This window comes from Copidosoma floridanum, unplaced genomic scaffold (assembly GCF_036245765.1).
Source record: "Copidosoma floridanum isolate Cflo_tuat_1 unplaced genomic scaffold, Cflo_Japanese_pri ptg000004l, whole genome shotgun sequence".
In the NCBI taxonomy this organism is placed as follows: domain Eukaryota; kingdom Metazoa; phylum Arthropoda; class Insecta; order Hymenoptera; family Encyrtidae; genus Copidosoma; species Copidosoma floridanum.
In genome coordinates, this window is record NW_028321881.1 from 33039948 (window position 1) to 33067137 (window position 27190).

A 27190-nucleotide genomic window follows, 5' to 3' on the forward strand; every position below is an offset into this window, starting at 1 on the left:
AGTTTAAAATGAAAACCAGACTACTGTGATGCACTTTCCCATTTTCTTTATAATAGATCACAATGTTGTAAACAGAGGCCTGATTATTGCTACAATGGAATCCGGGTGCTGCATGTTATTTTGCTACTAGTATAGGTCCGTTTTAGTCACTGCTTTGGGAAATTAAAGTAAACAAAACAAAATAATTTCGAAACTTCATGCAAAACACAACTCACCACCCTAGAATTACATCATAAAAAAAAATTTATTTATAAATGAAGAACAACAAACAAAATGTAATCCTAGACCTTATATTTCGGACAACTTTAACTCGCTATGGCCACATGTGTAGAAAAAATTGATGCGCAACTAATTTGAGCCTATGAGTACGAGTAAGAGATACTTGGTACTTCCTTTTCTCTCGCTTCTACGAGCTCTAATATGTTGCGCAGTGGTCTATCCCGCACGTATGAACATAGCGAACTTGCCCCTCCGAAATAAAGGAATCTGCAATGCCTCTTATTAGTTCTTTTCGTTGCGGACGGTCTATTGCGAAGCTCTTTTGCGTACCATAGGATTGCGCCCTTACTGCATTTGCTCTAGCATTGAACAATTGTAAAATGGCTCTTAAACAATCAAAGTTGGCTGCTATACTAGTGTTAATCCCCACTCTGCCGTACTGCGTTTGCTGGAGCAGCACATCTGTATATGGGAGAATCTGGTATTGATTGGCCGCCATTTTAGATCCACCATTTTGAATTTACTCAATCTGTTACTCGATCCATAATTGGCCACCGTAGTCACTTTAAAATACCTCAGAGTTATACAATAGCAAAATTTTATGAACATTATTCCAGTTAATCTGGCAAAAAAAATTTTCGAATGTTTATTGATTTTTTTCTCGAAATCAACACCATTTCCAAAAATTTTGCAGGATACATTTTCAACTCAAGATTTTAGGTAAAACATCGTAGTATTTTTTAATTTGTAAAATTCCACCACTTTAAAAATATTGACCGCCATATGGGATCCGCCATTTTCAATTCAACAAATTTGACACAGAGATCGTGTGCAAATCCTGTAGTTGAGTTAAAATTTGTTCTTTACACATATTTTTTTCGTTTTATGGAATAATATAGAATGAAAAAACTGTGTTTTTCAACATTTATCGCCCTCTAGCTCTTACACTGTTTTTACTTCCAGCGTAAGAAAAAAATTTTTTAAAAGTACATATTCTAAGGTAACCTTAAGAAAAAAAAACAATTTTTTTTAAATTGTTATACTTTCTGAAAAATTTATTTTGGAAATCAAAACCTCAAAAACAGAAGGAATCCTGACTTAAAAAATTTTTAAAATAGTTTGATCGTATTCTATGGGAGAAATTCTAATAAAAAGCTGTTTTTTTTTTTTTTTTTTTTTTTTTTTTTTTTAGTACACATCAATTTGTCTACATAATAAAAAATCTTTCCTTCTGATGAAAAACTCAAAATTTGTGACAGTCACTGATGGCAGAGGTAATTGTCAAAAAATCTGAAAAAGTTACAGTAACGTTTTCTCATGGAGTACTTTCGATCGCCAGAGTTTGAAGAGAAAAAAATTTTTTTCGTCCTATTTCACGTGGAATGCCACATATATATACACTAGTGGGGCTTCGCCCTCCTACGTGCTTCGGGCATTAGCCCCCCATTTCCATTTTCAAATGAATTAGTGAAATGAAAAAGGTTCTTATTTTTTGCTTTTTTTGTACAATTTTTCATCTAAAAGTAACCTAATCCAAAATATAAGCACAATAAAATTTAAGATAAAATATTAAATGACGGTAATTTTTATAATTTATAAGTTAGTCAGATAATCAAAAACACGAAAAAATTAGCAATACGTTTGACAAATTAACTTCTTATTATTAGCTGATCTTCGCGCCCTATTCGCGTTCTTACCATTAACAGAGATTTGTATGAAGTAGCTTAAAAATTTTTTATTGTATTATTTTTTATGAATTTTAAGTGCGTCTTCTCAAAAAAATGAGTAGCAGTATTTGCACTTGTTGCATGTTGAGCCAATGCATTTATATTGAAATTTATGGTAAAGTAAAACCCGAGGAATCCACAGTTTTAATTCTCTGTCTAATAAAATGGAGAAAGTACAAAGTTGCGTTGTGAAAAAAAAGATATCACATGGTATAAGTTCAGAATGAAGGTTTATTATTTTTTAGATTATAGTAATACTAAAAAAAAGAATGGCATATTGTAATACTCTAAAGTTAGTAGTTATTAAACCACAAAATGATTACATTTATTTGGGACTGTGCAAAAAGAAAAGGAGAATAGGAATTATTATGATTAACTATGGGTTAATCTCATCTTTCTTTTCTTTGGGCCTTGATATTTTTTTTGTTAATATTTAATTTGTTAAAGGCATAAGAAATAGTTACAAAGCCTTTCTCAAGACACAGCTTGTAGTGTCAGTCGTACTTCAATAGGCTAACATACTTTTTTCACAATAAACACGTCTATTTAGGATTTCTTTGTGCATTGTAAAAAAGACTATATGCTTTGAGGTCACTTTTATAAATAAGGTTTCCACATGGTAAATATTTCATTATTTTAAGGTTCTTTTAACTATCTTTGGACTAATATTTTTTCCCATACAGTGTAAGTCCATTGAGGGCTCTTCCTGCCGATCCTTCGTTGCTACAAGTAGCAAGATTTAGATACAATTACTGCCCATTGTCCCGCACGACACCTAGTGGTCAGAGATAAGTAGAGAGATTGCTGACTGTAATTCTACGACGTAAGTTCACCTTTTGCCACTGTTTGGAGTGCCCTGTCGTGGAGAGATGGCTTGACCAGGTGCATATGTTTTTTTTTATTGAGAAGCAAGAAGAGAGTCTGCCAAGTGTGTGCCTACGGATTCTTGTGGAAATGGGCGTGTAGGTGTATACTTTAGAGATGCGTGGAAGGGGTACTCTGAATGTGCATCTACGAAGAGAGGAGTGAAAATAGTGACTACAGCTATACAGCTATGACCACGTATAGCGTAGCGAAAGCAAGCAATGGCCGCGAAGTGTGACGAGTCTTTCTAGCTACACTTTTTAAATGAGATCCTAAAGATTAAGGAGGAAAAGAGAAAAAAAAGTTCTTACACCTAACGTTTAAAACATAAAAAATCTATTTTTCTGTTTGACAATTCTCTGTAAAAATCAAAAGTTTGAGAGAGGCTAGCCACATGATTTTTTTAAAACTAAATCATACAACTAAATGCTTACAATTGCAAGTACAGACTTTTAAGGCATGTTATTTTTAATTCTTCCCGGACTTTGGATTCCTTAATTATAGAGTCTTTTAAAAAAGGTGCATTATAAAAACGTTTTGCTTAAACTACTTTTTAAGGTTGACAGCATGGCTACAACCACCTTACCACTAACAATATAATTTTATTTTTTTTATTTATCCTAATCACGAATATGGAGGGTATTGGAGGTGGATGCGTGAGAGATGCATGGAGGATGTATGGGAGATAGAGGAAAATGGAGAGGGATGGAGAAAGATGTAATTAGATGGACAAAACAGCAAGAAAACAAACAAATAACAAGGTGTTTTGAGGGGGTTGGGTGGGTGATGGAGGGGGTTGAAGGAGGTTAGAGGCTGAGTCCACTCAACATAACTATATAATACAGGAAGAAACATATATATACATACATATATCATTTATATATTTGGATATAAAATAAATAAACAAATATACGTATATATATACATATATGATATATAATTATTATGTACTCTTCTATATAGCTACATAAAAGGTTATTACACTTTACAAACGAGAGAGAAGTGGCAGTAAGCGTGTAGAAAAAGAGACAGAGAACTGAGCCGAGCCGAGCCGAGCCGAACCGAGTTAAACCGGAGATCTTGCCATCGCACGGTCGCTTGATCGCGTTGGTCGAACCCCCAAGCTCGCTGTTAGATTTTTCACATCCAAAATATGAATTTTAATTATGTGGTTCACGAATGAAGCCAAGGCGTGCGTACCTTGACATCGTTCAAGTATTAATTGCTATTTTAAAAAGAAAAAAAACATTTTGAATGAGTCATTGTACCATGCTCTGATTTCTTAGATGATATTTGTAATTTCATTTTTTAATCGTTGATTTGTATTTTATTTATACTCTTTATACTTATTAAACACAATTAAATTTTGAATGACAAGAGATATGCTTTTACCAGGTATTTTTGAACTCAAGTGTTTTTACGTTCCTATTTTTGTTCCCAAAAATTTAATTAAAAATCATCTTGTAAATGCATTAACTCTAAAGCTACTGCTTTCTCAACAAAGGAAAAAAAAAGCCAATGTTTACCTCCTGCCATTAAATACAACCAACCAACCTATGGAGAGAGTTTCTGCACGCATGTGCACACATATACATACGCTTCGGCTTTCTGCTACATGTATTCGTTTCTATATACCTATTTCTATTTAGACATGTCTGCTTGGTCTTTTTACGTTTTCGTCTTTCTTTCTCCCTTTCCGCCGCTTATTTACTTAACTTTTGATGCGCATGCGCGCTACTCTCTCCTGTTTTCCCGTGTGCCTTTTTCCACTCTCCACTCTCCGCTCTCCGCTTGTCTCTAAGAACCGGATGGACACTTTTTGTGTTGCATCGGCTGGTTTTATTCACCACTAGATTTCGAGTACGTGGCTGTAAAAGTTTCACTTAAGTAATCTCTACTATTACTCTGTCTTTCCTAAAATTACTTCAACCTTACGTCTGAAGTTCAATTAGAAATATACATGTTAATTTTATGACAATGAACACATTATAATAGTTATATTAGTATCGTCTTTTTTCTCTTTCTCTTTTTTTTCTTCGTGCATTGTTTTATTACTATAAATATAATAGTATAATCTAATAAAGTGAGTGATACTTACTCTATTCAATTTGTATATTTAAATGGGGTTGTACAAACGAAAAAGATAATAAAATTAATTGTAGTTAATCAAGGATTAGTGTTTATGTATTTATATTTTTTCTACTTTTGTTCAAAGGAAGGCTTAATTCTTTTTTTTTTTTTTCAATTTTGGCGTTGGTTCTTTTTATTTTGATGTTTTCTCAGTTGCATCACCTCCTTACGTTAGTTCATATAAACGTTTGAAATTGGTGTTGTGCTTTGTTCTATGACACCGGTCGTAATGGCAATTTTTTTGATTCTACCATGAGTTTCTAAGTATTAATGATTTGTATGGCTATGTGTGACATGTAAATATGAAAATGAAATTATGTTTATGAAACTGTTGGATGACGTGCAGGGAATAAGTAAATAAATGCAATCATTACTTATCGTACTAAGTAGTAATTATGTGTAATTGAATTCCCAATACAGTGAAATAAATAATTTTAATACATGCTAAGACTTAATATTAGATAAATTTTACAATGAAGTAACATGTGACTCTAATAAAATACAATAGAATACAATTTAAAAAAGGGGTTATTAGATGTCCGCATCTGCAAATATAATTTCAATACGTGAAGTTAATAATTACACTGATTTTAAATTTGCTTCTTATTTTTACAACGATTTAAATTTAAATCTTAAAATTAATCAATGTATTTTATTGACGTACACTATAAACCAAAATACTAAATTTGGGTGGTAGAAAGACGATATGAATCGATTTCGACTTTTAAAAGACTAAATCACAAAATTTCTACTTTATTAAGACGAAACGCTTTAATTTGGTCTTTTTAAAAGCCAAAATTTTATAGTTTATACTTTACATAAGAACCAATTTCAGTTAAGTCTTGGTAAAAAATTTATTCAGATAATTTCTAAGTTTAAAAAGACAAAAATAACAAATTTAATCTTTCTAAAAGATGAAATTTTGTTTTTCATACTTTAAAAAAAAATTAAAATCGATTTAGTCTTTTTAAAACAATCAATATCATGTTTTAAGAGTTTCTAAAGATAAAGTTTATAAATTTGTGAATGAATTTAATTTTTCTAAAAAATAAAATTTTATCTTGTAATCAGTACAAATAAAGACAACTCAATTAAGTCTTTACAACAGATGATATTGTTCATTTTATGAGTAAATGACATATTTAATAACAATATAATCGTATGCGACGTAAATAACTCTATTCTATAGTGTATATGTGTGAGTAATGTATTTAATATTTTTAAAAAGTACAAAATAATAAATCTATTAAAAAACACTGTTTAGAGAAAGCTAATTCGATATTTAGCAATGAGTTCAAAAATGTTTTCACTCTGAAAATTAAAATTTGATGCAAGCAACTGCAGGTACAGTCACTATAAAATTAAAATTAGCTAATACAACCAAATAATTTTTTTACGATTAATTTTTCAGACAAGGTAAAATATACAAAACTTAAAGTAAAAAAAAAACAATTAGAAAAAAAGTAAAAAATTATCAATTTCAAAATCACCGCATAAAGAAAATTTTGATTTAATTACATTTCTATAATTGGAAATGGCATGATAACGTTTTTAGTAATACAGCGTCAATTTAAGTAACTGTGAATAAAAAGTCAGTTTCCACAACATTAAACAAGCTTAACAACTTGAGAACATTATGATGACATTTTCAATTACAGAATTTTTTTATTTTTTTTATAATTATTTGTTTTACTTGAATTTTAGCAATATATTGCATCACGTCTCGAAGAGTAATCATATAAAAACCATTCAGTTGTATTAGATGGTTTTAAATTTATTGTGACCATAGTTTCTATACATTAAATTGTAATGGTCAATGTGAAAACATTTTTGGTCATATGAGAAAATCCCAGAAACTTTTTTTTCATGTTACTCACAAAATATTACATAAAATCACTCTATTCTTCTCACTTTTTCAGTGTTATTTTATTTTATAGATATTATTATAGGCAAAAAATAAAAGAACAGGGATTCGACGGCTTTTATTATTTCAGTAGAGAACATAAAAGCGAAAAAAAGTATCAAAAACGCTGCATTTTAGAAGTCTTTTTGAAAAATTTGTTTCTTTGGTACGTTGTAACTTTTGGAGCATAGTTCCAAATGACTTGCAATTTTCCATAGAGGTAGTTTTTAATGTACTTTTTGAAACAATTTTCTGATTTTGGGTGTGCTTCTTATTGGAAAAAAATGGCAGATGTTCAAAGTAGAGTGACGGACGATATCATAGCTACATGTACGTGTGCCTCCTCTTCTTGGGGCCTACTAAAGACGATTGTTGTGGGAGAGAGCAGAGGGATAAGCAGATGGGATGCTAAAGGGAGCTCTCTCTCTGGCTGGAACTGGCAAGGACGAAGGTCTTACACACGCGACGCGCTCTTCTCTCGATTTGCATAAATAAAGAAGTTGATACTAGTTCATCGAATATTTACTTCTTGTGCACCCCAAAATCATAGAATCCTACGCAACAGTTTTGGTGTCAGAAGTGGGATGGTCACTGCGATTAAATAAAATCAAAGTGGATTTTTTTTTTTCGGTCTTTGTCAATTGTAAAGTATTGAATCTCGAGATTTTTGGGAAACACACATAGTGACGTATGACGAAGTGAATATGGAACTGCTACGGGAGGGAAATAAGGAGTTGTCGAAGCACGGAGAAAAGCAACTTCAAAGCAAGGACCAAGGCAAAAGACTACGTGGTACTACAACAGGAGATCAAGCTAACAAGGATGTTAAGGGTTTTGGTTGCCATCGTTCAAGCTGGGAGCATATGGTAAGTACTTAAGATTATAAATAAACGATTATATTTATACTGTCCCAGGGGTTCTGTTAAAACTTTTAGTGCGATACAAATTTTTTGTTGTTGTCATATTTATTTTGCGTCCGATATCCTCATAATATCGGTGGTGCCTCACTAGAGTAATTTATCGTGTGTCAGAAAGATTTCCGATCGTGAAGAAAACTCATTAGGTTGAAAGCGAAAAATTATAAACTAATCAATAATAATAAAACTAGACACACGATAACAGTTAAAATATAATGGGTGCACCATCGTAAAGTAACGCAGAGAATCGTACAGGAATTTATAAGTGTTTGAGCGCTCCCATATGGGTAGGAAATAAAGGATAACGAAAAAGAGTAATAGAGTACCTACAATGAAAAATTTCGACGAAGTGCAAAGTGACGTAATGAGTGTTAGGGAAGATAAAATCGCCTCGTATCCGGAAAACGAGTCGGAGTCAGAAGTGCTGACCGTATTTTTGGAACATAGCCCGGAATCTCAAAAAGATTGGGACAAACTGAACAAAAAACAGCGCCTTTTAATGCTAAAATTTCCGAAAAAAAAAAACCAAGTATTATGAAAGAAAAAGTTGCCCCAACGACGATACAAACAGCAGGGCCGAGTTCGAAAAATTTTAGTGTGGGTAATACCGTAGAAGGTGAGTCATTCTCGAAAAACGAGGGATATGGAGCTGGTAAGATTATAAGCGTCTATACGAGAAATGGGTCGTACAAGCGGGGAACACACTCGGAAATTTCAATACTCAACATAGTGTGAGCAAACTAGATTTTCGACTGTTAAATCCAGACCTGGCCCAAAGAAATATTTTTGTATAGATCTTGAACCCGAAAACAAATGTAACCACTTACGGACAAAAAAAAAGTCAGCAAAATGGTAATAACGGCTAAAACAAGTTTCTTGCTTCTATCGAAGAAGCTGTAATTCGGACAAAAAAAACGTTCCGCATGTAAAAGATGTGCAATTTCAAGACGAACAAAATAAGCCCTGGTGGATCTAAATTGGACTTGCCGTTTTGACACAACTTGCCAAGAAGTGACAATTTTGCTTTTTTTTTTGGTAGCTTGTAACTGGCATTCTATTTAATATTTTTACTTAAAATTGTAACTGAACATAGGTTTTGTGATTCTAAATAACCCTACAAACTTTCAAGACGACCGGATGTAAACTTCTTGCAAACCGTCAAATAAACTAAAAAAAGGTCGTTCCGGAAAATGGCTCTAAAAAAATTGTTAGACCACATAGAAAAATTTTAAAAATGTTTTTTCTTAATAAGATCCTAATCCAACATCGATTAAATTTTCGTATCCGTAACTATCTTTTAAGAATCCTAATAATTTATCAGAAAATAGTGTTTTTTTGTAAAGTACCAGCGGCAGTGCTGGATTGGTACGGTGCTGCAAGGAAGTGGGCGTAGCCTAAATCGGCGGCGCCCTTAATCCAGCGCCGCCGCGAGCCGCTGCTGGTACTTTACGAAAAAACAGTATTTTCCGTAACATTTTGAGGGTACTTACACAAAAGTTAGGGATACGAAAATTTAACCAGTGTTAGATTAACATCTTTTTATGAGAAAACATTTTAAAAATTGTTTCATGTGGTTTAACAACTTTTTTAGAGCCGCTTTTCAGAAAGACCTTTTTTTAGTTTATTTCATGGTTTACAAAAAGTTTGTATCCGATCGTCTTGAAATTTTGTAGGGTTGTTTAGAATCGCAAAATCTATGTTTAGTTGAAATTTAAAGTTAAAATATTAATGAGAACGTCAGTTATAAGCTACCGAAAAACAGGGCAAAATTGGCACTTTTTGGCAATTTGTGGAAAAACAGCACGTTCAATTTAGATCCTCCGTCGTTTTTGTTCGTCTTGAAATTGCGCATCCTTTTTATGTGGAACGTTTTTTTGTCCGAATTACAGCTTCTACGGTAGAAGCGAAAAACTTGTTTTAGCCATTTTTACCATTTTTTTTGTACCGTTTGCTGACATTTTTTTGTCTGAAAGTGGTTACGTTTGTTATCGGGCCCAAGATCTATACAAAAATATTTTTTTAGGCCAGGTCTGGATTTTCACCAAACAGGGGTATTTTTATCTAGTTTGCTCACACTAACAAAAAGTACATTAAAATTCACTGCAGATTCCCGAAAAGCTTATGGCACAAGGATACGGAGAATTTGCACGTAATCAGCAGTTAGGTATTTCGGGACATGTTGACGAACTCACAAAGGTATAAAACCAAAGTGTACTATACCAACAAAGTGAACCGTTATTTAATTTTCACCCGCAGAGCAGTAATGTAAATGGAGAATTTCTTCTACACGAACAACATCCGGTTCAACTAGGTATGGTGCATTCCAGCCCCATAGCACACCAGCAAGCCGAATACATGCAGCCCTCGAATGCACACAACATGCTTGCTCATGTAAATAGTGCATCGGGAGATATCCCAATATTTAACGGGGACCTAATTAACTTCCAGCTGTTTGAAGAAATGGTACAGATGGCAAAAACAACAATCCCGCGGCCATTTAAAAAATATTTTATTGGGACATTAGGGAATAAATGAAAGGGTATAGCTGCAGACCAGTTTCGTGCGTGGCTTTCACTATTTAATACGGTCGATGAATTTTTGCTAGCACTCTCACGACGATTTGAGAGCATAAGGGGCGTGGAGAAGCTATTAGCAGAGTTGAAAATGTTAACGCAGTACCTAAGCGAATTGGTTTCACAATACTGCAGCCGGGCGCAAAGATTATGTAATAGAATCATGATGACTCATGATTAAAATCTACACTTGAGAGAAATAGAGAATACAATACTGAAGAAAAATTCAGATGGGAAAGTGGCTAAACAATTTGTATACGACCTCAGGGCACCATGGAGTTGGAATGTAGCTGGAATTAGGCCGGCAATGATAGAGGAAACTATAGAAGCAGCTACAAGCGTCGACTATGAAATGGGCTTGCGTAACACGGGACAAAGACCGTACAATTCCTATGCAACACAGGAAAGTTATCATAGTGAAGGTATTCAAAAATAGGTGCATTGGCAATTAATGATACACAAATGGAAAGCATAGACACTGAGTACGTAGTGAGTGGGTTTAACGAAGACGATGAATGGTGTTCGTATTGTAGAGGATACTGTAGTACAGACACTCTACTAAAGAATGCGAAAAGCTAATAGAGGATGCACTAACTGGAAAATTGCCACACCCCGATAAACCACCCGACGTACCGTGCGAAAAATCTGCTGTAGGGGGGAATAAGGGCGGCACCGCGTATTATAATTCGTCCTATGCTACTTGGCAAAATGGTTCCAATTTTAATGGTAATAATAATTATTATCAACAACAACAAAAATATGAGGATGGTAATTACAGGCGCCCCAACAACAACAACTATAATGATGACAAAAACTATTATAATAATAACCATAATAGTAATAATAATAACCGCTCGTACATCAGCCAACGGTCACAAAATGGTTATACAGGTTATTCTACTAGGCCGAACGCAGCAAATAAAAATTTTAATTATAGGAACAGATATCATAATACAAATAGGGGTAATGGTTCTAGAGGATAATACCAATATCAAACGGGTTACAATAACCAAGGCCAACAACGAGGAAACGAGAAAACACCACGAATTTTAGGAAGAAGTCGCAAGACGCAAGAATATACGCAGGAAATTTAAACTCCAACGATGCTTGATGCGCTCCCCAAAGTGGTAGAGGGGTGGCAAGCACACGTGCAGACAACGGAACGCACGAAGGTGCATACACATTGCAAGTTGAAACAGAGGTCAATAACAGAATTCCGAGCTTAGCGCACCCTGCAAGAGAAGTTATTAGTGAGTCATGTGAAGTCAATATTCAGGTAAGAGAACCACTGACTACAAGCGCGTACATCGATAGAATGACGAGCAAAAATAATTCTCTTCAAAATAGCCCACGAATGGAAGAGACAGAACGAAGAGAAAGTAGATACGAACTCTCTTATAGAACCATAAATATGTTTAGAGCAGGTAAGATGCCCTTCCCTCAATATGTTTAAAAAGCTCTCGGCTACGAAATGGTGAAGTAAAATTCTACGCCGATACAAGCGTGGAGATTTCAATCATGGGATTCAAAGGGACCCAAGTTAAAATTATTGGAGTTACACACGGAGAGCGTAGCAGGTTAGGTATAGTAGAAATACCACTAAATGGCCTCGTTTGCACATTACATGAGGTCCCACGCGACTTCCCGGTAGATGTGGAAGGTATAATTGGTTGGGATGTTTTTAAAATGTATAATGGCCGCATATGTGCTTGGAAAAATATTTTGCAATTGGGAGGCATGAAGATGAAATTAAAGCCACAGATGCTCGAAATTCCTGCCAGAACAAGGCAAGTGGTATACGTTAGTGTAAAGAAAACGAGCGAAAATGTTAGTACTGGTTGGGTCCTTTTGCAGAAATTGGATAAAAAAGGTGTACTATTTGGAAATTTCGTAGCCACACAGAATGAGGGAAAAGTCTATGCAGAGTGCATAAATACAAGAGACGAAACAATTAAAATATCGGTACCTGAGATCGATTTATTGGAGTGCGAGGTATTACCAGAGGCTGAACCGTTCAGCGTCGAAGGGAATGATGCAAGGAGCTTGAATGAAGCTATGACAAGGTTATTTGAAACAAAAGGAGAAAAAAAAATTTGTTAATAATTTTTACAGTGGGTTGAATGAAGATAAAACAGCGAGAGTGGAAAAAATAATGGAACTAATAAACGTGTCTGGCTGTAATAAAGAGGAAAAATTACATGTCAGAAAACTTATAGAGCATAATCCCTTCGTGTTTGGTCTGGATGGAGAGCCGTTAAAAGTCACTAACATATTAAAGTATCGAATCAAGACTAAAACTGATGAAATCTGTGACAGCTAAGTGCTATAGGTATCCGCTGGCACTAAGAAAGAAATAGAAAAATTGCTTGAACAAGATATAGTCGAACCATCAAAATAGCCATACAGTTCTAACATATGGATTGTACCCAAGCATGCGGGGCCTCGATATATAACAGTAGTCGATCTGAAACAAGGGTTTTTCAGACCGAAATTCATGAAGAGGACGCACGTAAAACGGCATTCTCTGGGATGAACGGCCATTATCAGTAAGGTAAATGTCCCGATTGTGAGACAACGTCCCAATTAATGGGATGTTTTGAAATTAATTAATAATTAAATAATGGAGAATATATAGAAATGTAAATAAATTTTGTTAACTTATACGTAGAAACATTTATCATATGTATTTTTTTCAAGGCCATAGTACGTAAAGAATTTTACAAAAAAAATTTTTATTGTAACTCTGCCATTGCAGTACTATGTGACATACGAATCTGCGCCTATTTTGACTTTCACTTTACTGAGTTTTTTCTTAATTTAATTGAATTCTTTGTCAAGATATGTATTTTTTTCATGAACTTAGGTATTCCTAAATATATTTAAAAACAAAGATCAGTATTTTTAACGCAGATTTTTTATTTATAACCATGTCTCAATATACGTACATCTAAAATTTAAAGGTCCTAGTTAATTGTACAGCATAATGCATGTACCGTATTTACGTACACTTCATATTTATACCTTTAGCCCGATAAATGAGACACAGCAAAGTTGTTGTTTTTACTTAAAAATCTTGTATTCTGTTATGTAAAAGTGAATACAGTGTGTTTTAATCAATTGTGAAGTTATTGTAATTGATATCCAGCTCCATAGTTAGTTAATTATTGACATACAGTAATAAATCATACACATAACCTCAAAAGTGAGCAGTCCTAGAACTCTTTATTTTGTAATTACCTACTTAATTAACAATATTTACTGATTTTAGCTTAAAAATGAAAGAAAAAAAGCGAAAAAAGACTGACAGAAAAATATCCTCTAAAGGTGTAAATAAGTAGCAATTGAAAAATGAGGAAGAGCAACAAAAAAAAAAAAGAGAAAAAACTAAAAAAAAAAACAATTACAAGAGGAAAAAAAGAAAATAGAAGAGGCTGAGAGAAAGTTACAAGAACAAATTAAAGATATTCAAAAACAAATTAAACAAGAAAAGTAGATACAATAAGATTATTAGATTTTGTTCTCTCAATATTTTGTTGTTTGTCAAAATTTAAAATTCATTGTCTTGCATAATACTATTTATTTATTTAAATTATAATGTAAATTAATGAATACATTAAGTTGAAATATAAATAGCAATTATTATTATTTCCGACAATTTTTTTAAATTTCTATTTTTATCTTCATTGAAGCTTATTTTGTTATTTTACTAAATTGTGATTTTGTGGGGTAAACTTTTTTATATTATTATACTTATTATTAATTTTTACGAGCTACCAAATTTTTTTTTTTTATCGCGGTAGGTTCAATCTAACAATTTTTGTATGTCCCATAAACCGGGACTGACTGAGTGGGACAACTGGGCCATGCTGTTTTTTGATGTGCCATTAATTAGGACCTCATATTTTTCTCCATTATTTCAAATTAAATTATTGTTGCGATCTTATTTATCCACAAAAATAAATTTTTTGTTGCTAGAACACATTATTTTACATTATAATACGAAAAATTTTCTAGTTATATGTATTTTTCAGCTTCGAATAGCTTATTTCACTTATAAGTTCGCTTAACCTTGTCTCACAATCGGAACATTTACCTTATAAGAAAATGCCAATAGAATGTACGGACTCGCCCAATACATTTCTAAGAGCGATGTCACTCGCTTTGACGGGTCTACAAGAGTACGAAATAGAGGTGTACCTAAATGACATAATGGTATTTGCCGAGAACTTTCAGGAACACATGAAAACGCTTTATTAGACGTTTAAATCGCTTGGCAGAGGTTAACTTAACCATTGAAGCTAAGAAGTGCCAATTTCTAAAACGGGAAGTGAAAGTGTTAAGGCATATTGTCGGGGATGGGCAAATAAAAACGGATCCGAAGAAGATCGAGGTGGCAAAAAAATACCCCAGATCTACTAATGTCAGATAATTGAACAGTTTCTTGGATTTGTCGGCTACTACAGAAAATTCATCCAGAATTATGCAAAAATTGCTAAGCCGCTCTCTAAGCTCTTAAAAAAGGAACAGAATTTAAATGGGAAGAGCAGCAAGAGCAAGCTTTTACGATACTTATCAAAGCATTATGTAGGGAGCCGTTTTTTTCTCCTTTTTACTCCTATCTCAGGAATCTTATAGACAACACAAACAACACAACGTAATCTCAATACTCTAACACAAACACACTCAATTGTAAAATAAGCATAACGCTATCAAGGACGATAGCGGCAGTGCCTTGGACGTGTCACGTACGATATCATAGCTACACGTACCTGCGCCCTCTCTTTTTGGGGTCTACTAAAGACGACTATAGTGGGAGAGAGCAGAGGGATAAACAGATAGGATGCTGAAGGGAGCTCGCTCTCTGGCTGGAACCGGCAAAGACGAAGGTCTTACACACGCGACGCGCTTTTCTCTTGATTTGGATAAATAAAGAAGTTGATACTAGTTCATCGAATATTTACTTCTTGCGCACCCCAAAACCATAGAATCCTACGCAACAGTAGTGTCCTTACATTTTTATTGAACACATATTTTTTTATACTTCATCATGACATATTTGGAGCATTTGGTAAATCACCAATACAACTATTTTCCGTTAAATGATATTTAAAAACTAAGTAATTTGTGCATTGGAATGAAAGTGTTCCCTTACATAAGCGAGAAATAAAATTACTATTTATAAAAAAGATTACGAACATAATTTTACAAAATCAGTCGTTTTATTAGCATATCACGAATTTTCGTAAGAACATCATGAAAAGCATTGTTTATAACTAAGTTCAACGCAACGAACATGTAGCGAAGTTGCTAAATAGATTCAACATATGCAACACGTCAGAAAAATTGGTTTTATTATTTAGAGTGAACATTACTTTTATTTCAAGTGTTATAGATACATTCCTGTCTTTAAAAAATGATGGGTCACATGATAAACCTTGTTTATTCGTTGTGTGATTGGCTGAGACTGATCAAGCATGGGTAGATTTAAAAATGAGATTTTGAAAAATCAGTGAAAAGTCATTTAAATTTGTAAGTTGATAAAGATTATAATATTACTTGTTACAACAAAGCAATGATTATTGTATATTTATTTAATAATATAAAAAATAAAGGTTTCATTGAATTTCGGGGGTCGGTGCGCAAAGCACGCAGGGGGCGCACCCTCTAGTATACTTGAAAAATTCCTAACTTTTTCTGACAGCAATAAAGAAAAATCATGTAAGAGATTTTTTGTTCCTGAAATTGGCTAAATAATTAGAAAAATATAGTCCAAACGAACACATTTAACTTATTTTTGTATTTGTTTAAACAACTACATCTTAAACAAATAATACGATTTTGGTAAATTTTTCATCAATGCATTAGGTTCGGATGTGAAAGTCTACATAGAAAAAAAAAAAAAAAGAATCATTTATACTTTCAGTTATTCTTTTAAGCACGTTAATAGAACCAACAAAGAATTAGGACACTTGCAGGTATTAAAATTTAATTTCTTGTACCTATACATCTTTCAGAAAAATTTTAATGCTGCAAAAATTGTAAAATAGTTAACAAAAGTTTCATTTTTAAATGTTATCCTGATTGTCTTTAAAAATTTATTAAAAAATTAACTATTGCCAACACAAATAACAAAAAGATGTTGGCTAGATTATCAATCGTAAAAGTTTTAGATCTTGTTAATTACAGTCAACAGTGTGTTGCAATCGAAAAAAACAAATTTTTTTCTCGTGGATGCTCTGAAAATAACTTATCATTTAAAATAGCAAAAACCAAATAATTAATGATTATTTTTTAATGTGTTTTACAAAAATTTGTAACTCATTTAGTAGGTCTTATAAAACAATGAAAATTAATCATTTTTGTTATTAATTTTATAATTACATGTTCACGTCTCGTGATGAATATGCTTTATTAGGTTAATTGTTATTTTTATTCTTACGTTATTAATAAATAGCTAACCACAATGGCAAAGAACTGAGTGGCAAATATTTCTTAGCAGCTCATCCTGCGATATCAGTTTTTAAGCTTTAATTTTAAAATAAGATGAAGTTGGTGATGTAGTTTCCAAAATCAAAAGACAACATAATCAGTATAGAAGAAAGTGAAAAAATTACAGAACAAGTGGAAGATAAAAAGTGACCCTTGTGATATTGTTCAAAAAAATTTCAGCAAAAATGATACATAGCTATTAAAAGAATTTTGAGAAAGCTGTTTTTTTAAAAATATGTTTAACACTTAAAATTATCTAATATAAACGTTTATTACACTGTATGTCCCTTATTACAGTAAAAAAAATTTGTTTCTATTTCACTCATTACAGTCATCTTTATAGTGTCTACATTTGTAGTAATTTTCCAACGGTTATAGTTATATCTCCATTGACTCAGACGATTAAGTAAAACTAAAAAATTCACTACTTTTTTGAGAAGCATTTTAGAAAAAATTAGAGATTTTTTCTTTTTAAAGTTAGCCAAATAACACAAAAAAAATTTTCGAAACAAAATTCAAAATTCTTTGTTTTGTTTGAACAATTGCTTATAACTTTTGGAGCATTGAATATATAAAAATAAATATAAGTTTACTTGATTACAGACTTATGATAAGACTTTACATCAAATTTCATGAGTGTGCTCTAAAATTTAGAGATTTTCATTTTCTTACCCTGAAGTCAAAAGTTTGTAGGATTTTCTTAAATGGCTTATATTACAGCAGTTTTTTTTTTAAACAGTGTTTTGGTTTGAGGCCAATCAGAAATTGAACTGGAAAAATTATTTGGATAAAATTTTTTGAGGCCATCTTATTTAAAAAATGTGCTACTGTACATACATAAGTGTATGTTGCCAGACCAAAATATGGTCAGGTATTATTTAAACAAATTTTTTCTAAACAAATTAGTAAAAATTTTTTTTCAGTCTAAAATAGATATTTTCATATTTTTTGGCACATTTGAAACAAAAACTTTTTTGGGATGTATATACCTAAACCCTACAGTATGTGAGTAAAAAGTTCCAAAATGATTGGAAAATGCGTTTTTTACATTTTTTTATTTTTCATTATGACTTTTGACATCTCTATACGCATATATACGTAGATTAAAGTCAAAAAGTTAAAATTTATGTTTCCAAAGTTTGTACTTATAATTTAATATTTAAGAAAGACTAAATTCCTAAAATTTGGTTTTTTTAAAAGTGTAAATCAAAAAGCTTAGTCGTTTACAAAAGGGAAATTAAAATTTCTACTTTTTGAAAGACGAAATGAAGTAATTTGCCTTCTTAATAAGAAGAAAGCCTTCAATTTAGTATTTATTATATCTAAAGTTGTGGATTTATTCTTTCTAAAAGACTAAATTTACAAATTCAATCTTTTTAAAAGAAGAAGATGCATCATTCCTTTTTTGTAAAGTAGAAAAACAGAATTTTATTCTTTTAAAAAGTATAGACATCACATTTTATTCTTTGGGCCCTGAAAATTTCGTCTTTCTACCACCCAAATTTAGTCTTTTGATTTAGAGTGTAAAATGTAGCTTGTTAAACGCTAGGGTTTTATTATTGGGTTCATTTTTTGTTACTGTTGATTTTCTTTCGTAAATTGATGGTGTTGTCAAAATTTGGCCTTATTTCTGAAATTTGTAGACATTGATGTCTTCTGTGTGTAATAACATGTATTTGATATGTCATTAAATCAACTTGTTGTTGACAACAAAAATGAATTAATTTCGTGCTCATCTTATAGTTTGCACTCCTTTTGATGGGTTCAGCGTATTTTGAAATTTTATCTTGTTGATAACAATGGCTTTTACAATTATAAGGATAATAGCTTCAACAATATTACGTAGTAAAACAAAAAAATAAATTTTTTTTCTTCAAATTTGTGGGTTCGTATTTTTCTTATCATTATGTTCTGTAAATTTCATTCTTTTTATATCTTGATAATCATGAAATAAATTTTAGTTTTTACATTGATTCAATAGCATCATGGAAGGCATAGTGTTTCTTAAGGGTTCATGTAATACAGTCAGGTTTAAGTTCACTTCTATCTGTTCGGTGTATTGTATCTCAGTGATCATTTTATGTTCAATAGTGAAGATTAGTTAGTGTATTTTTCCCGTATACCTATCATTCATTTGTAAAAGACTTGTAGTAGTAATGCTCTTTAAAAACTGGTCATAGAAAAGTTATAATAAATGTGAGATTTTGAAATGTATTTAATATGAAAATAATATTGTTAACCGACAATTTTTTTTATGATATCCACTTTTTTACGTAATATTTAACCATAATTTTAAATTATTTGTATTATTTTGATGTTTGCCATTAATACTAATTAATTCATTTAAAACTATTAATTTTTTCAATCTTTCACTAACTTCAATAATTCAATTTTCATGCAATAATAAGAAGAAGAAAAAGTAAACTTTATAAGAATCTGTATGTCACATTTATATTCTAGCCTATTAACATAGTCCTATCGTCAAAACAATGTGTGTGTGTGTGTGCGCGTGCGCGCGCGTGTGTGTCCAATTTGTTCGTGATAATTTTATAGTTGTTGAAAATGCATATATTACCTAAATTTTTAATGTACATAAATTTCGTTAGAGTATTGTAAGAGTATTATATACATGTATGTATATATATGTATATATATGTATACATATGTACGTATACACACAGCGAAAGCAGAATAAATAAAATATCTTCTGACGGTCATAAATAATTATAAAAAGTTATTATGTAATATCAGTTATCCATGGCTTCGACTGGTATCTTATCGATATTGCTTTTAGATGGAATGACAAGTCATTTAACCTTTTGTTTATTTTTGGACTTTAACAATTTAGAAAGTGTAGTTTTTGAGATGAAATCCCGAAAAAAGTATAACTCAAAGTTGATTTAAAAGTTAAGGATGAGGCATCCAGGATTCGAATAAAAGTCTTAAAAATACTAAACAAGACTTTGCGTGATCAGTGTAATATAAATACACGTTTTAGAGACGAATTGTGGTAGGAGGAAATCTTCACCAAATGCTGCCTCATAAAAAAATAATATCAGATGTCTGGTGATAGCTGAAAAGATAAAATCGTCATTTTTACAAAAAAATATCTATATCTTGAAACTATCTATTCAATAGATATAAATTTTGTTATAGTATTTAAAATTCTTAGTCGTTGGAAAACTAATAACGCTTATTGTCATTAATAATCTCATACCGACTTCTCGTTACACATGTACTTTTTTCTTAAATAATAAAGTTTTGATTCAACTAAACAAGAATATATCAATTTACTATGGTACAGATCGTGAAATTTACAAAGATGACATTAGTAACAGTCATATTGATATAAATTTTTGACCAAAGTTTCTTATAGTATTTGTAAAGGTCCCCTACCCTACGAACTTTATTCAGACATTGGAGCAACAGTTATGTTAATTAGAATTTTAGTATACGTGACGAATTGTGCAATTGTACACATTTGCAAGTCACAACATTATTCTAGTACAATATTAGAGCAGAAACAATAATTGAATAAAATCTGTTGAAAAAAAGTTTTCGTACTAATAATAACTTTAAATAGAGGTTATTTATCATCCTCACCTTCTACACTGCAAAGAAAATGTTTTGTTTTTTAGTTTTTGTATTTGCTATGGCAATTAAGGTAGAAAATCCGTCGCCACTGGCGAATCAAATTTTTTTAAATTCAAAATATGTCATACATAAAATTTTTTTATGTTATAGAAATTTTTTTTAAAGTAACGTATTGGTATGTTCTCAAGATATTTAAGTTAAAAATATGTTTTTAACATGGGCTTGTCATAAGATACGGCAATAATAGTTTTCAAAGATATACGTAACAAATTAAACTATTTTTATGAAAAATACTGTACAAATCTTCAAAATTTGTACTTTATTCTAGTTTTTTCAAACTATGGTAGGTCAGTACAAAACAAAAACTAGTTCATTGACTAACATTTTTACCGTTACAAAAGCATACAGCCACGGCCCAGAAGACTGTCATAATATGTTAAATGACACAATTCACTTGCTTGAATAACTCGGTTCACGGATTTTCTATCTTAATAAAACACAAGAACAAATTTTGACGACTTTGTTTTCTATTAATAATTATTAATAGAAACCAACATTGTGAAAGTTTATTATAATTCTATGTAGCGCCATTACAATGCAAAACTAATAATTGTATATGAACATAAAGTGAAGGTGACAATAATTATGAAATGGAAAATGTTGTGTAGAATAACAGTTCTAATTAAAATGTAAATAAAAAATATCAATTGTTGGTGCACGTTCAATACCTAAGCCATGTAACAAATTTATCTATAAAAAACATTAACTAAAATATTGTATTATTAATACATTTTTTTAAAAGACTTATAAAACAATATAAAAATAGTGTATTCAACTATTTGGAATTCATGAGTATTAAGTTAATCTGTTTGCGTCAAGGCTAGCATGGAAGTTATGTTTATTTTTAATTACATAAGACTTATTTTAGAATTAAAAGTAAACATAATATATATTCAAGTCATTAAAGTAAAAATTTTAAAATACTAAGTATAAGATGGAGGAGGTAGACGAGTAAAGACAATCCTTCAAGTGTTATTACAAGTATTCATTGCGTACAATAGTAATCTCTTGAGTTTAACATATCTTATCAGAAATGAAATACAGCCAATCTTTTTTCCTACTTTGTACAATGAAAAACATGATAAATTATACATTTTCAAAAATAACACTATTATTCTGACTCTTAGTAGTATGTAGATTCCTGGACAAAATATAATAAAGAGGAACTAAAAGCTTAAAGAAAATGTTAACAGTTTAGTTTGAATGAGGAACCTTATTTAAGGAGATGTTTAATAGTAATTAATGTAAGGGGCAGCAGGATTTGTCATGACACAGGTTGCGTGCGGTGGTGGAGGATGTGCTGGGGGCTCAATAACAAATGATATATATAAAAATAAGGGAGAAAACGTAAGAATTTTCCCTTCTTTTGCGGTGAAGCGGTGGTGGTAGAGCTGGGGGGGGGGGAATAATTCGGTGAGGGGTGCGGACAGTCGTGTCAGAAGAACTATATAATATAGGGAAAAATATATGCATTTTTTTTTGCTTTACTCAATGATGATGACTTATCTGGAGCCAAAACAGATCAGTATGAGAGAAAGAGTTTAAATCTATTCGTGATACTCAAAAATTACGGAGCAAAAGCTTGGTGTTCCTGTGTAGCCTTGGTAGTTTACGGAGATATTACATTATTGAGCATACAGCTATAGAAAGGCTAAAGAATACGTACCCTAGTGTGGTTGAAAACTTGATAACAATAAAAATGTATCATGAGATGTAAATGTAACAATACTTAACAAATAGGATACTTACTACTAGATTACCAGTTATTTACAGTTGTGCATTTTAGACTTGTAGTGCACATACATTGCCTGTTTAAAGCACGGCCGTTGAATAAATTTTTCGTATATTTAAGGGCAAATAATTCCACAACTTTCTGATGCCATAGTAGTAAAAGTTGCGCAGGTATTCAAGGTTGCCAATCGGTAGTAGAATATTATAGTCCAGTGAGCGTTTAGTGCCAGATTTATAGTGAGGTTTTAACTAAAACTTAACGCCAGGTATACAGGCTCTTCAGATCTAAAATAGACGTAAGAAAAGAAAGAGTTGGGTGCTTGATCTTTAGTGGGTGAGATTATGTTAATCAGGAGTAATGTCGTCGCGTTTATGTGGGCCAGTTACGAAGTGGATTGCAGCGTTCATATTCCTACTCAGCTTTGTTGTAAGCTCATTAGTGATAGAGAAGCCAGGACAGTAGCCGAAATATGGAAGTACTAGGGATTAGAAAGGGTCCAAACCAACACGTGACAACTCTATACACTATATTTTTTGTATATCTATACATATTGGATATATATTGGTTAACATGGGTGCGCAGACTTGGACCCTTACTCTATTCCTCTAAGGATCTTATTAGTGTAAACTTACAGTCAAACGACAGAGTCGCACCATACTTTTATAACCGTAAAAGTGTGTCAGAACACTTGGTAGTTGTTACGCTACATTGTGCTTTCAAATTTAGTGTAGCATCCAGGATAATGTCCAGTAACTTCTAAGGAAATCTTGAAGATTGTAATTTTGGTTAAATTAAAGGAAGGAATCTTTGATGAATCTCAAATTCGGAAAATTTTCAGAGACAAAGAGTTTGTAAAAAGTATTAATGAGTCTAAGAAGGCTGTCTGGTTGAGCTTCAAAGATGTTGCAACAAAATATTTATGGAATACTGAAGATAAAAACTATAAGAACATCGTTTAGAATATGGTTGCAAACTTAAGAAACTTAGGTTGTTTAATGAATTTGAAACTTCACTTCTTCGATTCCCACATTAATAAATTTCCGAAAAATCTTGAAGATTTTAGTGAAGAGCAAGGTGAAAGATCTCATCAAGATATAAAAGTATTTAAACTTGAGTGGCAAGGAAATTGGAGCATTAGTATGATGGCGGATAATTGCTAGATGTTAAAAAGAGATGCGCGACCCAATAAAAAACGACATGAAAATCCTTTACACAGATCATTCCTTTACAAAAATCTCCTTTTTAATGTCATATTTGGATTTCGAGGGTCAAAATTCACTTGACCAGACTATTCTCGAAGAGATAACCATTTTTTTTTTTTTTTTTTTTTTTTTTTTTTTTTTTTTTTTTTCCAAAGCTATTACCATTAAACAACATAGTATCTGGCAGTTGCTTGAGGTTATGTGTGAAATAAGCCGGTGAAATATTCTTTTTCAATCGTAGTATCAGAGGTTGTGGGTCAACATACAATTACAAAGGGTACACTCCATAAAAAGTCATTTTTCTCTTTTCTAAAGCTATGAGCACTAAAAAATGCTTTTTCTGGGAGTTTTTTCAGGTTATATGTAGAGTTTGCAAGTCGAATCTTCTTTTCTAATGCCATTTTCAGAATTTGCACGTCAAATTATATTCATCAAGGGTTCTGTCAATGTAAAGGAATCATTAGTTTACTTTCCAGATGCTGTTTCACTACAAAAGAATGGTTCTGGCAGTTTTTAGAGGTTATATATGAAATTTATTGGTCAAATCGCCTTTTAAATAACATATTTAGATTTTGCTTGTCAATATATATTGAACTAGGATACTTCCAGAGTAATTGAAATCAATTTTTTTCTTTTGTAGATCTCTTAGTAGTAAAAAACGACGTTTTTCAGTTTTTTCAGGTTATCTTTTAATTTTCCTGCGGAATCTCAATTTTTTTTATGTTAGATTCGGATTCAGCTACTTAAAATACATAAGGGTATGTTGGTCTCCACCCTCAAACCAAACACTTTTTGTGGGCTTGTGTTATCTATGTAAAATTTTTTATGACATCGCATGAGTAAAATCAATTATTGTGCACATTTTTATTGATTATTCTTCTAGCAGATTTTGACGATCTAATCTTTTCACCTCAAGGATTGAAGAATAATTTTTTTACGGCACATTTTGATGTTGTCATTATTTTTACCTGATAATACGAAAATTTTTTTTTGCCGCGTATTTTAAGGATGAAATTTTAGCGCCGCACATTTTGATGATGCAGTTTTTTTCGCTGCACATTTCAATAGCATAATTTTTGTTGCTGCACATTTTATAGAATCTTTCTTTTGGTGGTATATTTTTTGGCATGATTTGTTTTGCCACGATCATTGAAAAGTTATTATGTTGATTATCAAATGATTTTTTTTTTGGTATAAAATCGTGTTTGACGTTGAGTTATAGTGAAATTGTAGCCGTGTAGTATCTGAGTATTTAATAAACAACAGTAGTGAAAACGTAACCTAAAAATTGCTGTGACAATATTATTATGTACGAGTAAATATGGCTAGAAATGTTTTACATACTTATTTTTTACTTATTTTATTTTCTGCCGGGTTATCACGACAGCCTAGTGGCCTAGTCGTGGGAGCCACCCACTCACCACCTATGTGTGGTGGTGTATTGCCACATCCATTTTCAAACCTTTTTCCTCATATCCTACCTTAATCCATGGGCACAGTATGTGTTTCTCCGGTGGGACACAACTTGCTAGTTAAGATGGCACTCTCTGCACCAATGGTGCATTGGGTCCACTCGCCACTGTGTAGCCTTTCCCCGGAGAAGACTTCATTATTCCAGGACTTCCACTCCTCGCTGGTTAAGCCGGCGCTCTCTACCGAAGTATCGAATCCAGGCTAATTAGCATCCCTGGAGAAGCCCCGTGTTTCAGGGACCATTTTTCGCTGGTAAGGCCGGCGATCCCTGCCCGACGCCTGACATCGGGTCCGCTAATCCCTACCTATAGCCCTAACACTGTTTCGCATTCACCCAAGCCCGGAAACCTTTGGGGCAAGAGAAAAATCCTGGAATTACTCTGAGTGAAAATTCCACGAAAAAATCCGCCCTGAAACAACCGGGGTTACAAGGGAACTTTTCCCGATTAAAACAGTTTTTGAAAAAATCTGCATTCACCGGGAATCGAACCCACCACCCCTAGAACCGCGTTGTATCAGTAACAAGCACGCTTACCACTGACCCAACGCCACTCTCATTTTACATACTTATTGTTAATTCGATTATTTACTGAAATTTCTTATGGGATGTAATTATCATCTTATTTAAATTGAAAAGCGTAAAAAAATTAAAGATAAGCAAACTCTTGTCAATAAAAAAAATATAGTAAAAAATTATTACAAGAAAAAGAACAAAAAATATAAAAACGTTTTTCAGAAAAGAAAATAAATAACAACGGAAAATCAGGAATATTAAATCAGAAATACAAAAATTTTTCAAATCCATAAATTTAAAGGATAGTAAAGACAATAGAAGTCATGTAGTAGACAAAAAATGAAGTAAATGCAAAATTATAAAATTTCAAAAATAGCTATTTAATATGGAAGTTTAGTTTAGGCTTTAGTTTAAAAAAGAAAAATAAAAAAAGAAAAAAGTTCAAATGTTGTTATCTTTACTTTGTAATTTTGCATGCTTTCAGTACATTTAAATAAATTTGTGTGAATCAACTACTTCTTTAGATAGTTTCATTATTTAATATTTTAATTATTCATCTACAATTGTGATTTGTTCCATTATTGGTACTATCATATCCTAGTGTAGGTTCATGCTAAAATAAAAGTGTCCCACTACTGCTTCATGAAGCAATGTAGAAAAAGTTTTTTATGTCAATTTTTAAAAATGATAAGCACACTTTTTTTTGGCTTTTAATTACGTAGGGGCTCCCTTATATGCTACTAGCTACAATTATATTAATTGAAACCTTTAACAGTTTTTATCGCGGTTAGAATATCTTCAATCATTTCTGAGCTATCTACCGACGCGTTGCAACGCTACTTTCCAAATTGTGAGGTACAACTTTCAGTGCATTCTATCGGCTATGATATGAACATAGTTTCAAACTTTCTTTGTCAACACGAAACTAGTTCTTTCAGTGGTCCAAAGGGGTACTATTTATGCCTGTTTTTTAGTTGGACTTGTAGTATTCGGATTTCCTAGTCTTTTTCTTAGTAAGTAAGAAAAAAATTATTTAAACAAAAAAAATTTTAATTTAAAAAAAAAAATTTTTTTTATAGTATCTCGACTTCTTTACATGATACAGAGGTCGCATTTATAATGGTAGTGATGTTAATGACGATGATAAAAATAATGATAAGCCCAATCTGTTAATTTTTGTACTTTTTAAATTTTTTAGGCGATGTCAGGTAGAAGAGCGTAAGCGCCAAATTTATGAAGCAGATCAAGAACGACGTGAAGCAATAATACGCAAAAACCAAGCACGTGAGGCACGCATCGAGGCTAAGCGGAAAAACGAGCGTTCACATATTGTGTTCGCATTCGGAAGCTCGACGCCTCGTATGCTCGAACCTGGAGACACCGGGGGTACTGGTGCTAGTTTCTGGGGTACACGGCGGGCTACCTCGACCAGCAATGTAATGATGTCTTTGTTTACCTCCAGCTCCTCGGGACTTCAACCCCTTACGAGACGTTCTTCTGAGCGTGAACTCGACGCTGGCAGCAAAAAGCGTGCCATCTCGGCTAGTGGTCTAGACCGCAAACCTGGAGAAGGTCAGTTGGGTTACTTTTTTTTAAATCCATCATTACGTTTTATTCGATCTATCTTACTGTATATCTTTCTAATCTTAATTTTTTTTACTTGTTTCCTTGGTACATGTGCTCTGCCCAGAAATCCAACCCACGACATTTTAAGCTGTGTTGTTCCCATGGCTAACATGCTAACCACATGCGTTGAGTCAACTACGAGATCATTTCTAATCAAAATGTTGACG

General features: G+C 32.3%; 1 protein-coding gene across 2 annotated transcripts in view; it reads left to right on the forward strand.

Moving 5' to 3' along the window:
- Positions 1–27190, forward strand: part of LOC106640139 (uncharacterized) — a 520358-nt gene that overhangs the window by 94783 nt on the left and 398385 nt on the right. For both annotated transcript variants that reach the window (XM_089595683.1, XM_089595692.1), the window contains exon 3: positions 26596–26969. In XM_089595683.1, the coding sequence (XP_089451809.1) occupies positions 26596–26969 (374 nt within the window). The remainder of the gene's footprint in view (positions 1–26595; positions 26970–27190) is intronic.